This window comes from Pseudonaja textilis, chromosome 1 (assembly GCF_049901715.1).
Source record: "Pseudonaja textilis isolate UNSWEBS1 chromosome 1, rPseTex1.2, whole genome shotgun sequence".
Lineage (NCBI taxonomy): Eukaryota > Metazoa > Chordata > Lepidosauria > Squamata > Elapidae > Pseudonaja > Pseudonaja textilis.
The window spans coordinates 73,542,815-73,559,522 of record NC_141990.1 but is presented as its reverse complement, the minus strand read 5'-3'; the positions used below and the strand labels follow the sequence as shown (position 1 = coordinate 73,559,522).

The 16,708-nt window shown below is 33.6% G+C and overlaps 1 protein-coding gene across 40 annotated transcripts in view; it reads left to right on the top strand.

The window, feature by feature from the left end:
- The window catches only part of AFDN (afadin, adherens junction formation factor), a 95,207-nt gene that overhangs the window by 59,975 nt on the left and 18,524 nt on the right, over window positions 1–16,708 (top strand). For 39 of the 40 annotated variants that reach the window (XM_026705123.2, XM_087938268.1, XM_087938189.1 and 36 more), the window contains 9 exons: window positions 69–214; window positions 1,085–1,179; window positions 2,174–2,439; window positions 6,600–6,743; window positions 8,140–8,338; window positions 9,119–9,222; window positions 9,526–9,612; window positions 15,933–15,998; window positions 16,128–16,201. In XM_026705123.2, the coding sequence (XP_026560908.1) occupies window positions 69–214; window positions 1,085–1,179; window positions 2,174–2,439; window positions 6,600–6,743; window positions 8,140–8,338; window positions 9,119–9,222; window positions 9,526–9,612; window positions 15,933–15,998; window positions 16,128–16,201 (1,181 nt within the window). Of the gene's footprint in view, window positions 1–68; window positions 215–1,084; window positions 1,180–2,173; window positions 2,440–6,599; window positions 6,744–8,139; window positions 8,339–9,118; window positions 9,223–9,525; window positions 9,613–15,932; window positions 15,999–16,127; window positions 16,202–16,708 lie in introns of those variants that run through there. The other variant, XM_087938296.1, reaches the window with a different exon arrangement.

Genomic DNA, 16,708 nt, shown 5'->3' with positions numbered 1-16,708 from the left:
TGACAATGAAAGTTGAAATACAGGATGAATTTATGTTGATGTTTACAGCCCTTTTTCAATATTTGCAGAAACAGAAGAATATTGCTGGCGCACTTGCTTTTTGGATGGCAAATGCATCTGAGTTGCTAAACTTTATTAAGCAGGATCGAGACTTAAGCCGAATCACATTAGATGCTCAAGATGTTTTGGCACACCTAGTTCAGATGGCATTTAAGTAAGAAAAACTAATTTATGCTTGTGGATCTGTTTTAATTTTTCTTAATGAGAAATTGTTTATTCTGATAAACAAATTCTAAATCTGTTTGGAAACAAAATAATATATGTTTCTAAAAGTGTAACTGTTCTGATGTGTATTCTTTCTAATTTTTAAAATAATTTTGTTACATATACCGGCATAGTTACTATATTCTGAAAAATTATAAATTGTTTTATGATTATAAAAGAAACATTCAGTTTGGAGCTCTAAGGAGTATTCAGGAATATTGGATTAGCATAGTATTTTAAAATTAAGGTAGCTCCCCCTCCCTAAAGACAACCTGAAATTTAAGATACCTTCCTATCCCCCCAAAAGAAAAATCAGGAAAAAAATGTTAAATATATGAAATTCCTGTACACTGTCCACCTTTCCTAACTTGTTAAGTAGGGAAATCAATCAGTAATTCCTCCCACAAAAATAATAGTGCCGTAAAATAATTAATTTGAGATACTTGTTAGTTTTTTATAAATTTGTGCTGGTCCAAATTTTAATAGTTTAATTCAATTTTAGTGCCAGAATATTTCTATTTCTTGGAAATAATGTAACAGATGTTTCACAACTTGTGATATGTGTATGTGTGTGTGTAGGCTGTGTGCACATGCACACGCGCGCACGCACACACACACACACAATGTATGTATGCTACTATAATACTTGTTTGAAAATAAGCAACACAGAACAATGGGACTTATTTTTGAGGTGATACATATAGGGAACATCTGGGAGAAGTAGATTTTTCTGTGTTTGTGATGAAATTATTTTTCATAGCACTACAAGCTTGAACTTATTGTCTACTATTCACCAGTTTTACACAATTTACTTTTTCAGATACTTAGTCCACTGTCTTCAGTCAGAGCTTAATAACTACATGCCTGCATTCCTTGATGATCCAGAAGAGAATAATCCTCAAAGACCTAAAATAGGTTAGAATATTTTATGTTATATTAATTATAACGTATGTTATCTTAACAAGACTGTGATAGCATAACGAGAATGTTAGGAAACCCTGCTGAGTATATTCATGCACAATAAGAAATATTTTATTTACCTATAAATAAAGACATTTATTTAGGGAACTTGGCCACCTACTGAAAACCAGGTCATCCATTACATTACTGTTTGTGTGATATTAGAATGTACTTGTTAATGTAAGTACATAAACTTACCTGTGGAGGTGTAAATAAATATTATAATTATGCTCTAAGAGGGTCTTACAGTAAACTCATATATAACTTCATTGTGGAGAAAAGATACTTTACATAAACTTCAGTGGTTTATATTATTTTACTGAAAGTGTAATAATGTAATACTGAAATACTATAGAGTAGGATTTAGATAGTAGCATTACTAAAAAAAATGTGCAAAGTTTAGAAGAAACTCAGTTAAACTTTGACGTGATGAGTACAGTTTTGGAATACCCAATAATAAAACTATATTGAGAAGTAATAACTATAAATCACCAGTGGATTCCTTAATTAACTTGTTTATGGCTTAAATAGGGAAACATGTGACCTTTAATTTATTATAGATTGTAGATGCAAATAAGAAAAAGACTGCTGCTCCCATGTTTATATACTGTTTATGTTATTTGGTTATGTTTATTTGGCGACTTGCCAATTATACAATAGTAATAGCCAACTGCTTGTTTTTGTTTCTGAGAGTCAGAGAAAGCAGTAAAGGATTAAAATAATAAAAGCTTATTTTTATCCATATCAATATATTTGTATTATATATTACATTAATATTAAAAATTTATAATATAATGTGATATATTATAAAGTAATGTAAGATGTGCAGTGTTATCTTTCTGTAATAAAGATTTCCATTTAGACTTTAGCTTTTGATATTAACATAGTTGCATAGTTCCATTTAGAATTTATTGCTGAATAATTGTCATGTGCAACTTTTTTCTTGTAGATGATGTCTTGCATACATTAACTGGAGCCATGTCCCTGTTGCGACGATGTAGAGTGAATGCAGCCCTGACAATACAGCTCTTCTCCCAGCTATTTCATTTTATCAACATGTGGCTTTTTAACAGATTGGTTACTGATCCAGATTCAGGACTGTGTTCACATTACTGGGGAGCCATTATTCGTCAACAGTTGGGTCATATAGAAGCCTGGGCAGAAAAACAGGGTTTGGAGCTGGCTGCTGATTGTCATCTCAGTCGGATAGTACAAGTAGGTATTTGAGTATATTAGAAAAAAATAAATTCACAGTCTTTTGAGACACATTCATCAAATTATATAAGACTGTCTTTAATAAATAGCTTTAGGAAATTAGGAAATCCCCATATTTTTTGTTCAGTTCTGCCATATTATTGACCTAGTTTCTTTCTGTACCATAAACTCTGGTGTTTTTGTTGAAAATTCTTAATTGGATGGAAATGCTTACGCAATATTTAATTGTGGATCTAATTCTTATGAGTAGATTTTCAGAATGTGCTATTTAATGTTCAGTCTGTATAGTATATGGGATTCCATAGTATTTGATTTGTGCCTGATGCTTGCCTTTGTATATTTTTTTTAATAAAAATTTTATTTGGGTTTTCACAAAACATAATACAAGTAAAATTTCTTTCTTTGTTTGAGAATAGCATGGTCCCGGGTTATCACTTCTCCATACAGACACAAATTCAATTTCATATTCATCTTTGTGTTCTATTCCATGTCTTATTACTATTTTAACATTTTCTCAATTTTTCCCTTCCCTTAGTTTTTTCAATCTTACTTTTAATTATCTCATTCTTTTCTAAATTCAATTATATATATCTTTTTCTAAGTTTTGATATCTTTGTAGTCATTATATTTATACTTTTGTCTGTGCTGTTTCAATTTCATATTTTCTTTTCTCATTAAACAAAATTTTTCCCTGTAGTTACTAATTGAAGGATAACACCTTTGTATCTTTTAATTTTTATCCATTCAACTCTTATTTAAGCTTCAATTTATACCTCTAAGATTATAACATTCGATATAGCACATAACTTCCAATCGAATTCTGCTTGGTACATTCTTAAAATACACACTATATACTTAAAAAAAAATTACATATATGTAACTAAAGCACTCATTCCATTCCAGTTCAATTCTATCATTAATATTCATTAAAATCTTAACATCTTTAACATTTATTTTCAATTAAATATCATACTTCCTTGTGAACACTTATAAACTTTCCATAATTATTTTGTTTTCCATATTTCTCTTCACTTAAATTTTTATAACACATTTATAATAATTAAAATGTTCCCCTCCTTTCCTAATTTCATTCTCTCATTCTCTTTATTTCATTTATTTATTAAACATTCCATTATGTTACAATGAGTATTTTATCTATCGTTTTAATCGCACTTGTTTCATATTTTCAAAGTTCATTTCTATTTCTAATATAATAATACTATCTTATGTACCCTTGCAGAATCCCCCTTTCAATTAAGTTTTCACCCATTATCTCTGTGTCTTCTAAATAGGCTTATACTAAATAGACTTAATCCTTGTACGTTTTCCCTGTTTCTCTATATCCTGTTTCTGTCCGTGATAATTTCTTTTCCTTTCCCTCTTCCCCCTCTTCTTCTCCCTTCCCTTTTTGACCCCTTGTCTCTCTAATTCTGATTCTTCTGTAATCCTCTCTTCTGTTTCTTCCCAATGTTGTAATTACTTTTCAAACTATTCTTTTGGGGGGTTGTTTTTTCAGATCTTAAATTTTTCACTCTCTTTCCTCCCTTTCCTTTCTTTTCCCCACATAGAAATACTTGGTCATTGAAGATTGCTTCTTCTTTGTCCCGCCCTTCTTGTTCTACATGCATTTCTTGTTGTTTCTCATAGTTCAGGATCTCAATATCTAAAAATTGAAATATGAAGCCAAAAGAACCTCTTCCTTCTTGTGCATCTTCTTTCTGTTTTTTAAGTTCCATTCTCAATTCTTCCAAGAGTGATACCATTTTAAAAACTTTTAAACAACCACCTGATTAATTTTAGTCCTTTAGATCCAATAGCCAAAAATCCAAAAATCACCAAGTAATCCAAATAATCCAAAGCTGTTTCTTCTTGCTTCTTTTTTCTACTTTCTCTTCCTGGGGTTCTCTTATCTTGTTACAAAGTTTCAGTTAAAATGTTTCTTTTAGGAATCTTGTTAAAGTTTCACTGTTAATTCCTTTCACTTCCAGGTGGTCTCCTCCATTTTTCCAGATCTCACCCTTTTGTTTTTTCCCTTCTTTTAAAAGTTTCTGAGAATCCAGAAATCTTTTATCATCCCTTTGACATTTTATTTTCAGTTTAAATACCTGTTAATGTCAAAGTGGATTTTTGCCGGTTTCTTGCTTAAATCTCTTAGTTGTAATATAGGGAAGAAAAGAAAAAAACCCAAATCCTTTCCCTTCCCTCTCTCATTCACCGCTTCAAGTCTTCTTTGGGAACAATGTTGTTCTTTGTAATTCAAATTCCAGGATTCAACCCGGTCAACCAAAACTTTCTCTTCTTATCTTCCTCCTGCACATTCTTTTCCGGTCGAGTTCTTCTTTGAGGTGGCCATTTCTGACCACCGCTGCAACTGCCTTTGAGAAGGAGAGTAATGGCCAGCTGGGGAGGAGAGATGCGACTCTCCTTGACCCTGCTGGCAGTCTCCCCCCTCTTCACCACCTCTACGGGTTGGCTTAGCCCTGAAACCAGCCGGCTCGGGGCGCTCCAGCGGTGAGCACAGATCGAAACTGCGCACGATCGCAGATTTTGGTCTCTCGCCGAAGAAGCTCAACCGGAAGTCCTTCGCTTGCCTTTGTTTATTCAGAACTGTTGGGACAGTTTGTCTAAGTATGGCTGGTTTTTCTGTGCAGTTTTAAAGGGGTGGTCTGAAAAGTTGAAAAATCTAGTAAATTTCATAATGTTACTGATTTTTGGTTCTTCTAGACTAGACAGTTTTAGGCCTTGGATTGTAGTTCATATTCTGTTCTGTACCGTATTTCCATTTCATTGTGCAAAAGCTCTGCTGATTTCTAAATTGATGTATGCCTTTGGTAATTGGTTGGATAAGTCTACATAGTATACTTTGTGACATCAACATATTTTGTACTATTTCAAATTATTTTGTAATATTATTTTATAATATTTAATATGTTATAAGGATTCGTGGCTTGGGGAGGGGGTTGGACTAGAAAACCTCCAAGGTCCCTTCCAGCCCTGTGATCCTATGATTCTATTTTTACTATGCAAACAGCATGAAATGATTTCTGACAAAGCCCCTTTCTTTCTGCAACTGTCATTTTTAAGTTATGGATGGAAGTTTCTGGAGGCATTGTTTTTCTTCTTTTTCCTCCCAAGTGGAGCTGTCTTGATAGTTTTCTGTTAGTGCAGAAATTTGCATCAGAGCTTTTCTGCATGGCTAGTGTTTTTGAACAATATAACTAAATCCTACTGGCTTTTTATACATGCACAGTGTATTTTAGTGTCACAGGATGGCAGCTATCTGATACATTACTGACACAGAGGTAGAAGCCATTATAACCTAGGCAGGAAAATTTCCTTTGTTTCTTGTCAGTCAGAACTCAAAGAAAGACACAGCCTTGGTTGTTGCTAAACTGAATCTTTTCAAACTCACTTCATGTTTTGGTGAAGAAAGTGGGAACTTTTGATAAAGGAAAATAAAGAGATCTTACTATTTAGCAAAGGGAAATCATGCAGCACAATTTTCAATGTGAATACAGTATTAGTGCACAGACACTTTGAAAATCCTTTCCTGTTGTCTCTGTCTTCTGGCAACCAGAAAGGATATGGTAATCTCAAGTTCTATTTATTGTTCCATATATATTTAATAAATGATAAGATGGGATGCTGTGCAGCCAAGTGCCAGCTTCAAACATACTTAATTTTAAAAATGTCTCTTGACCTCTCATGGCCCTCATAAATTAGGAGATCTATCTCTTTTGGATGTTCTATTTTATTGACTATTTATTTAAATAGTCATTTGATGTATATGATGTTTATTACATTCATATTTACAATCATATTTTGTGAACCACTCTTATTAACTACCCTTTGGATAAAAAGATAATTTTTAAAAATCATAAACGTGAACTATATGCAAAGTTGGAGTTACTTGGCTTATAAAAATTTCCTTAAAACAATTTTCAGTATAAATTTGCCTGTCAAATTTCCATAGAAATGTGGTGATACACTTTTAATTTAGCTTGGAATGAATATATACTATATGTCTTGCAGTTCATTCCTAAACAAACACAAATGATGGGGAACAAACAAAACTCAAGCATTTTTGATGATTAGGTTTGTGATGTGTAATGTTAAACCAATCCAAAGTGGATCTACTTATAATCATCTTTTTTTTCTAGGCAACTACATTACTTACTATGGATAAGTATTCTCCTGAAGACATTCCTAATATTAATAGTACCTGTTTTAAACTCAATTCTTTACAACTGCATGCATTGCTACAAAACTATCACTGTGCCCCAGATGAGCCATTTATCCCACCAGTAAGTTAATCTTATTTTTAAATTTGGGGTGGGTGGGTGATTGAAGGGCATTAAATAAAATACAGTGGAAATTATATGGCTGTGAATGAAAACTTTTTTACTTAAGGAAGCTAATACTAATATTGAAAACATAGTTTTTAGTTAGTGAGGGTTTTTTATTGTGTGCATGGTACTTTTCTTTACAAAGAATATATAGGCAGGTCTCACCTACTGCAGTTGGGGTTGGCAATTCTGTCAGTACAGATATTACATGAAACGTGAGATGTTACCAACTTAAGACATCAATGCCAGCTGCTTATTAGGCCAATCACCATGGGTCATTAAGTGCACTGCCATCTGATCACAAGTTATGACTTCCTGCCAGGTTCCCCACTGACTTTGCTTGTTGGGAACTAGCTGTGAAGGTCACAAATGGTAATTGTATGACTGAAGGATGGTGCAAACATTGTAAATGTGGATTGCTTGCCAGTTGTCCATATAGCAATCATGTGACCTCAGGGATGCTGCAGTGGCCATAACATTAAGGGCAAGTCATAAGTTTGCCTTTTTATATTGTTGCTTTGAACAGGCACTGAACAGGTGGTCAGTAAGTGAAGACTAACTGTAAAAAAAATTAAAAGCTTGTCTCTGAATTATGTATTCACTATGGTACATTTTACAAGGTCAGAAACCTTTTAAATATGTACAAAATTAGAGCTATTTGAGGAGATGTTCCCGAGCAACTATTACATCCAATCTGAATATATATTCTGTGCTAAATAAAGAGTTCTCCATAGTCATGTTGTTGTTCTAGTTCTGCTAGCTTTTGTTGATTAGATGGCTATTCTCTGTTCAGAAGATCTTATGGTTCTAAAATTTGGAACTTTATTTCTTATTTAATGATCCAATGCTTATTTTTTCAGCTTGTATTTTCTGACATTGATATCCTCACTTAACAACCATTTGTTCAGCTGTTGTTTGAAGTTGTAATGGTTATGACCAGTCCTCAAAGTTAAAGCCATTGCCATGCCCCTGTGGTCAAGGATTAAAATGTAGAGGCTGCCAGGAGATGTGTGGGGTCCTCACCGGACAACAGTGTGCAGCCAGGGCTTCTGCAGTTACCATCACTAAGTTATACAGTCACCTCAATAGCAATGAAAATTCTGAACCCAAGGGTCATTAAACAAGGGCTATCTGTATTTGGTTTATCCGTTTCCTTGAACAATCACTAGAACAGTGATTATAGCCTAAATATTTTCTTCCTGATATTTAATATTTCTGAAATATATCTTACCAAATGAATTACTCTTGGTATCTGAATCAATTAATAACATGACTAACTCCAGAAAGCAAAAATGTAGAATTCCCTTGCCTTGAGTTCCATGTACAATGCTGTGTATTTTTCTCTTTCCACCAGGAATTAATAGAAAATGTGGTAGCTGTTGCAGAAAATACTGCTGATGAACTAGCTCGTAGTGATGGTAGAGAAGTACAGTTAGAAGAGGACCCTGATCTTCAGCTTCCTTTTCTTCTCCCAGAAGATGGTTACTCATGCGATGTTGTCCGAAACATTCCAAATGGATTACAGGAATTTTTAGATCCACTCTGCCAAAGAGGTTAGCTTTTTTTAAAGCTTGCATTTATGTAGAAATTACATGTCAGCCCTCCCAGGTAAACCAGACAGGAAACATGACTAGATGAGAGCTAAATCTACTTTGTTTAAAGGCTACAGAACCTTGAAAGTCTGAAGGTACAAACTTTCCACCACCACTTTTAACAGTCTGGTCAATTAGGGTAGGTTCTTCCTAAGTTTCATTCCCTGACAATTAAGCAATTGCAGGCTCCTTCCCTTCTTGACTGAATGTTTCCTAGCAGCATCTCTTTCTCTCATCCCCAGCAATCATTCACACATTCCATTATCCAATTTGTTTTAGTGCAGTGATATTTTTATTTCATCCTGAGATCCATCTTTACACAGTTTTAGTTTCTTGTGCTGGTTAATGGCTACAATAAAGTTATTTAGTTATACTTTTAGTGCCGGTTTTGTCCAGTATTTTTATTACTCTGTTGTACACCACCCAAAATCTATGGTTTGGTATAGGTTATAATAAATGCACTTACCAAATGGATGCCCAATATTTTTTTTAGTAATGAATCCTTTATGGCAGGGGTGTCAAACTCGCGGCTCACGGGCCAGATGCATCATGTGCTCGCCACGCCCACCCCTGGTTTAGCAAAGGGGAAAAAAGTTCCGATACGTCATGTGATGACAACATGATGACGTGAGTTTGATACCTCTGCTTTATGGAGTAAGTGTTTGGAGGTTTATCTAGTGTTCTAATTAACTTACTTGAGCATAAATAAAAGTCTTGTTATCCATTAACTTTTTAATTTAGCTTTTTGCAGGTTAACACCTCATCCACGCTCACCAGGAACTTGGACAATATATTTTGAAGGTGCAGATTATGAGAGCCACCTGTTACAAGACAATGCAGATTTGGCAAGTATTCATATTACAGGAGAGACAACAGAAATATATATGTTAAACTATGCAATGAAATATGAGATTTGTACTAATGTGCATCATAATGAAATATTTAAAAATTAGAATGTAGGATTTCCCAACTTTTTCTTACAGTGGAAAAAAAAAGCATTCCCCCAATAAGTCATTGTTGCTTTTTTCTTACCCTTTAGTGCTAGAATAATTAAGACAGCAGGATAACGTCAATGTTTAAAAAAAATCAAAAGTATTTCTCAGGAAGCGCTCTAGCCAGTTCTCAATATTTTGTCTTTGTTTCATCAGGCTCAGCCACTGAGGAAAGAACCTGAAATAATTACTGTAACACTAAAGAAACAAAATGGGATGGGACTAAGCATAGTTGCTGCTAAGGTACTAAATGATTTTTTTTTTAAAGTTTTCACTAATGCTGGTATTAGAATAACCATTTTATTTTTGGGGCAGCTGCTTTTCATTACAGATGAGACCGAGGAGGGTGTTTCTATCTTAATAAAGAGGCTGGCTGGTATGGGAGCATGTGGTGATGCCCATCATGGTATTTCTTGCTTTCTAAAGATAAAAGGCAATGCAATCTCACTAGACTTTTCTGTTGGATGTAACTGAAATCTTAATATGAGAGAAACAGGGCGTTTCCCATATGGAAAAAATAACAAGTGCCATATATTGTATGGCATAATTTTTTTCCACATGAGAAGAGCCTTTCTTAATTCTGAGACACTTGCAGACCAGCTTGTTCTTGACCTCACAGATGACTAAAGGTAGAATACCAAAAGCTGAAAATCACTTAAAAGTGCAGAATGGCTGCTCAGGTGAATGGGCACAAACTTAAGCTTCCCAAGCTTCCATGTGTCTAAGCTCAATACAACAGGATTGTTTGGACACTTGGTTAAGATCAGCATTTTTTTCTCACAAACGAATATCTGTTTTGTCTTTCTTGTTTCCACTGCCCTAGCAAGTGGAAACAAGAAAGTGGAATTAGAGACAGTTTTTGTTGATGTTGCACCTGGAAGTTGAAACCCTCGTCAATTTAGCTACAACATGAATTGATGATTATAGATTAGAAACTCATCCTCCCTCAAATAAAATAAAATCAGGAAGAAAACAACAAACTAGTTCCATATTGCTGTCAAGAAACCACATGGATGTGTTCATCAGATTGTATTCAATTTACTAAAGGCTTTACTTTTAATGTATCTCATTGGCTATGCATCTATATTGTCCTAGCAAGAAAGGCGTGCTTGTTGATTTTCAAGTTTGTAGCAACCTGAGTGTAATAAAGTAAATTCTTGACTCAACAGTTTTCACCCAGCAGATGGTGCACTGCTCCAGTATTGAAAAATACTAAATTCATATAACTAAAAATAAAGCACCCCCAATTCAATGTGCTGTTTGAAAATTCATTTTTTAGATATATTCGGTAAATGTATTTTTATTTATGGGTATTTTTATTTATTTATATCCTAAGTTTTATGTATACAATGTTTAGCTCCCAGAGAAAAGATGGGGTATAAATCTAATCAGAAAATAAATAAATAGCAAATGAACAAATAAAATTTCTTGTTATTGATTTTTAAGTTCACATGGATCAACTTGGTCTGATATTTATTTTTCTTAAACATGTAAAAAATTTCTAAATGTTATTTTGGCAGTGATATTGCTTTTGTGCACCACTTAAATGAATTTGCTATTTTTTTGTCTCAAAATCTATTGATTCACTGAACATTTGGCATTAAGGTGCAAATAGAATACATTGTAAGGTTATCTCTGACTTCTAAGGGTGTTTGGTTTTGAAGAGTTCCTAGTGTAATTTATTAACAAGTGAACAATTTTACTAGCCTTTTTGAAGCAAGACAAAAATTAGCTTGTAGAATGAGACAATGGAACAAGCTATAAGCTTGATACGTTATTCTGTTCTAGGCTCCTTAAAATTTCTATTAATCTGATTAATTGATTAATTTTTGTTTATTCATCAAGAAGCAGGTTTTGGGAAAGAATCAACAGGGAGTCAGGACTGTTTTTCTCTTGTAGCCAAGATTCCTTTAGTAGAGAATTAAAGCTTAGTTAAAGTAACCTTAGTAGATGAGAAGCACATTTTTCTTTTATAATTTTAATAGGTTTAATGTATAATCATCTTAAGTATTTTAAATGGCTCTTAAATGTTCTGTAATAAAGAGTTAATAAATATAAACTTTCTGCTAAAGAGATGGTACTTTTAGGTGCTATTATCTAAAATTAAAGAAGAAGAAAATGGCAAAGGGATGTCATTGGTCTTCATATATTCTGTAATGGCATTTTAGCAGTTGAGAAGTATCTGGCAATTTGAAATGTTTGATTTAGTGCCTTGTCCTCGACTAACCAAATGCAAATATTTGGCTGCTTTTTAAAACAAATTTCTGAACTAATCAATTTTTTTAATAAATTCAATCACTACATCACTTTTATGTTTGGAATAGTGAGATTCTACTGACACTGCTAAAGACTATATTTCTAATTCATAATATTCCTGATAAAATAACTACAATACTCAATCACTTTTTAGTTAATGGGGATTAACCAAATCTGTCATTAATGGTGAATGACAAAGATGTGGTATTGGATCAAGTGCCTAACTGGCCAGCTATATTTCTGTTAGCATATTGTTTACAATATTGGCAATCTACATGAGCATAGCCATTCTGAGCTGAAGGGCAATAGTTATAATTCCAGTCTGTTCTGAGTGATTTCCTCAGAATTGTTCACTGTTGCTGTGATGATTTCCAGTGGCAAACTAGTTGGTGACACTTAGATGGTTGCGTACCCATAATAGTACCAAGAAGCACACTTTGGGTGGCAGTAATTGGCTTATTTGGGGTTCAAGGATAATAATGCTCTGAGAGTGAGGGCAAAATTTAGTAGTATTATGTCTAAAATGTGTTTTGATGTTAAATGCTGCTTAACTTCCAACCACACTATGGTTACATTTTATGAAATCCAGATGAGTTGGAAGCAGTGTGTGCATGCAGTTTACTTTAGAAATATATTACTTGGGGGAGGAGGGAGGGAGGGGAGGAGCTAGCATTTTGATTTCTTCAAATCTGAGAGCCAGCACTTTACTTCCTGTTTAATTTGGATTTTCTATATCTTGTACAATCGAGTGATTGATTTTTTTCTAGGCAGTATCTTTTTTTAATAAAGCTTTTAAATGAAAATCAGAGTAGCAAAGCTGTGTATGATTTGGACTATTATATCGATTGTAGCTAGTGTTGATAGATATTATGCAGCATCAATTCCTGGCCAAATTATCCTGCTGGGTGTTTTGGAAAATCTAGCAGACTGAAAGTTGTGGTTAAAATCTAAGAAACAAGTGAGGAGTTATATTTTCTGGAGTTATAATGTGGTTTTCAGTCGTTGGAAGAACAGAATCCTTGGTAAGTCTCTACAGAGAAAGTTTCCTTGTAAACTTATAGTTTTAATATTCTTCCTAATCTTCTATTTAATCTAAAATTGTTAGCCAAATGAATTTTTAGAGCACTCTTTTTATAACATTACTATTTGAAGCTATGGCATTACAAAAGCAAATGAATTTGTACATGAAGCTTGTTCCTGTTATCTGATATGAAATGAAAAGTACAGTGGCAGGATTTAATTTCTGTAACTTGTAAGTAACCATTATTATATTAAGTTTGAAAGATCAGATCTAATTTAAGCACTTTTCATGTTACTTGATAAAATGGAAGTGCATTTAAATCCTGGATATACAAAAATTGAAGTATTTGACATTAATAAATAAAAGAATTAATAGACTGCAATGTTCCCATTTCATAAATTTTCATGTAAGTAAAATAAATGTTGGCATCATTTTGATTCCGATGTTAGAAAGCATGACATTATTTGATTCTGATGTTAGAAAGCAAAAGTATTTTAAAATGTCTTAACAGGTTATTTAATAGATTGACAACCAATGTTATCTGATCACATTTGCTATTCTTTGTTTTCAGTTGCTTTTACAAAGAAAGGGTGAAGAAAAAAAATCAGTTTAAAATTATTGAAATTGTAGAGAAAAGGGTGGGGAGGAATTAAATGGGAAACTTGAAAATTATTTTATATTAAATAATCTTTAAAAGCCAAACAAAAAGGCTTAACCTTATCTGTGCGCTCTCTCTCTCTCTCTTTCCCTCCCTCTCTCCCTCCCTCCCTCCCTCTATCTCTCTGTGTGTGTGTGTGTGTGTGTGTGTGTGTGTGTGTGCGTAGATGTCTATCTGTCTCCTGTGTAGTTTTAGGTATGGAACAGTATAACTAGGAAACAGCATAATGTTAGGCATGCTTATTTGTAGGCATGTGTATATATACCCACAATAATTGTGTTTAATATTCACAGCTGAAGCTCTTTTTTTATTCCAATTCATAAAAAAAGATACAATTGCACTTGACTTCTAAACCTTCCCTCTTTTTAAAGTGCTTGATCCCATTTAATTTTCTTTAAAGTAAGATTTGTCTTACTTTTCCTTTCAATTTGTCTCACTTAAAATTTTCAGTTACTATTACATTCTGTTTAGTAGCCTCTCTCAAATAACATAGAAGCTGGAAATAAGAGTATTTAATCACTTTTTTGTCTCGGAGATAAGTGACAATTGTACACACACTTGGGGGAAGCAGATAAATTCATCAGATAGAAATAAGACTTTCCTCAAAATTTGTAACGTAACCACTCACCAGAGGGAGGAGGCAGGCCATTTTCACTGGAATTGCTTCCTCTGTACTCCTTTTCATCATCTAAAAACTACCTATACTGTACAGATTATTAGGAAGAAATAGGAAATTAATAAAATATCTAATAGAAGAATCTTTACCATTTATAAGGGGCTATTATGAATAAATTTGATTATGTTTTGGGATATATCAGGACTTTATAAATGTAGTGGAATTATATTTTCTTCTGGTTTAGTTCTGGAGGGAGTAATTTTTAAAAACCTTTACAACTGGTTTCTTTGTAGCTTGAATTGCTGAGTGTTCATGAAAATATTTTTTTTTCATTGCAATATTAAAACATTCCTCTGGCTATTAGCTTACCAGCTACTTGGAATTCATCTCCAGTGTTACACATGAGATTTCTAATTATGAGTATTAACCTTGTTCTACTCTGCCCACTCCACTGCAACTGAGTTAATTAACGTTTACCATGCAATATTTCCAATGAAAGGGATAAGGCTGTTAAGCTTGTATAATATTGTATTTTGGATTTGATGACAAAAATCATTTTGTAGGATGTAGAGGTGCTCATATACTTGCCTTATCAGCAACTCATTAAAGTACTGTGAGCTTTACCAGGATTGTTGTGATGCACTACTCTTCAAATACAAAATGTTCCCTATTTCCAATAAAGTACTGCAGAGATAATTCTTCATTGATCTTCAAAGAATGCTGCAGGGAACTCTTTTCTCCTTATATGCTTATTAAATGCTGAGTTTTGTGTAATTCTGCAGGATGATCTTTTTATTGTACTCACCTGAAATGTCAAAATGTTTAAGGAAAGCAGAATCTTATTCTGATTGAACATTATTTTAAATGAAATGTGACTACAAAGCATGATGGGAGTTGATATATTCCAGTGGTAACAGCTATTAGAAAACCTTTAACAAATAGATTAATCTTGTGGCTGTGAGTAACTTCTCTGTGAAAATGGTCAATCCATTCATCATCAGAGTTGGTTCAGGTGATTTACTTGCTCCCTTTCTTCTCCACCATTGCACAGGTGTCTTTCCCAAAGCTGTATACTCTGTGGAAAAAGACAATCATCACAGATAACATATACCATTTTTAGACTAAATGCATTCAGAGTTTTTTTTTTAACTTAGAAACATTGTTAGAAACATGTACATAGGTTGTCTAAGCTCCTCAGACTGTCAGGAATTAATTGTTTGCATTGGCCTCTGCTGGAGGAAGGAGCAACTCTATTGCAAATGCTACTATTTGCACCCCAGCTTCTGTAAAGGAAATTTCTCATACTTGATGTCCATAACCAAAAGAATAAAAAATACAGTACAGTTAGTTGCCAAAGGTCTGACTTAAGTGCAGGTAGTGCTGTTGGCTATGGGCAACGTTGGCTCCCTCAGCTAAGAAATTGAGATGAACACTGCCTACTAGAGTTGGATATGACCGGACAGGGGAAATCATTACGTTTAGGAATAATTTACCTTCAAATTTAATAGACTGACTTCCAGATATGCAATTTCTTTCATTCCAATCTGAAATACAAAAACAGAAATAGTGGCTATCCTTGTTAGAATTCTTAAAAGTCTGTAAAATGCTTTATACATATGGTACTTGAGATGGCTTTATTGCTGACATTGAGATGATGCATAAGATGATGGTAAATTCTGTAGAAGTGTGTAAAATATTGCTGGAATATACCTCTCCAGACATTGCTAGCTTGATTTCTCACCAGTCATTGTTAAGCAGTGCTACTTATTTTACTTTGTTGCTAAAAATGTGTTGTCTTCTGTAGTGTGTTATAGTAAATGCATTATATTCTATAATACATTTATAGTTAAATATATTTCCTAAGATTGCTTCAAAAAATTACATTGTGATCCATTCGATGGATATTTGTAAATAAGAGAATCTAAATCAGTTAGACCACTCTCCTATAAAATGTCTTTATGATTATAGCCTTAGCATTTATATATTTTTTAAATTGCTTCATATCTTTTTAGGGTGCTGGTCAAGATAAACTTGGCATCTATGTCAAATCTGTGGTAAAAGGTGGTGCTGCAGATGTGGTTAGTATTATTTGTAATTATTGTAAAAAAATTGTTTAGTGTTTTAATTTCAAATATTTCTAAACTGCATGAAATCTGTTTTCATGTCGTGAAATAATGGAACTCTTACTTTGTCAAATATGTAACCAGGATGGTCGATTGGCTGCAGGGGATCAGTTGCTTAGTGTGGATGGGCGCAGTTTGGTTGGACTTTCTCAAGAAAGGTATATCATACTCTCTGGAAATTGTAAACATAGTAGCAGAGATTTGTACATGATGTAAAACAGGAGTGACTTGTTTGTTTTCTGTATTTTTTCTTCTTACCTAGTTTATGTTTCTCCATCATAGCTCAATATATTATTGCTCATACCACAAGGGCTGAAATGAATCATTTTCACGCAGAACATTTTTAGTATAGATATATATGATAGGGCCTAGAATAACTTGCCGCAGCCATTTCGTTGTGCCCATCTTGCTGCGGCCAACTCACCAAGGGACAACTCACCATAGCTAACTCCATGTGGGATAACTCAATGCTATAAATGTAGCACTGTTTCTTTGACATTATTTCTTTGTCATTATTCTGACAATAATGTCAAAGAAACAGTGGAGGATAACATTTATGGTATTGAGTTATCTCACATGGAATTGCCTGCAGTGAATTGTCCCATTCCATCCATATATGATTGTGCTTAAAACTTTGTGAACCCTTTTGATTTTTCAAATTATAC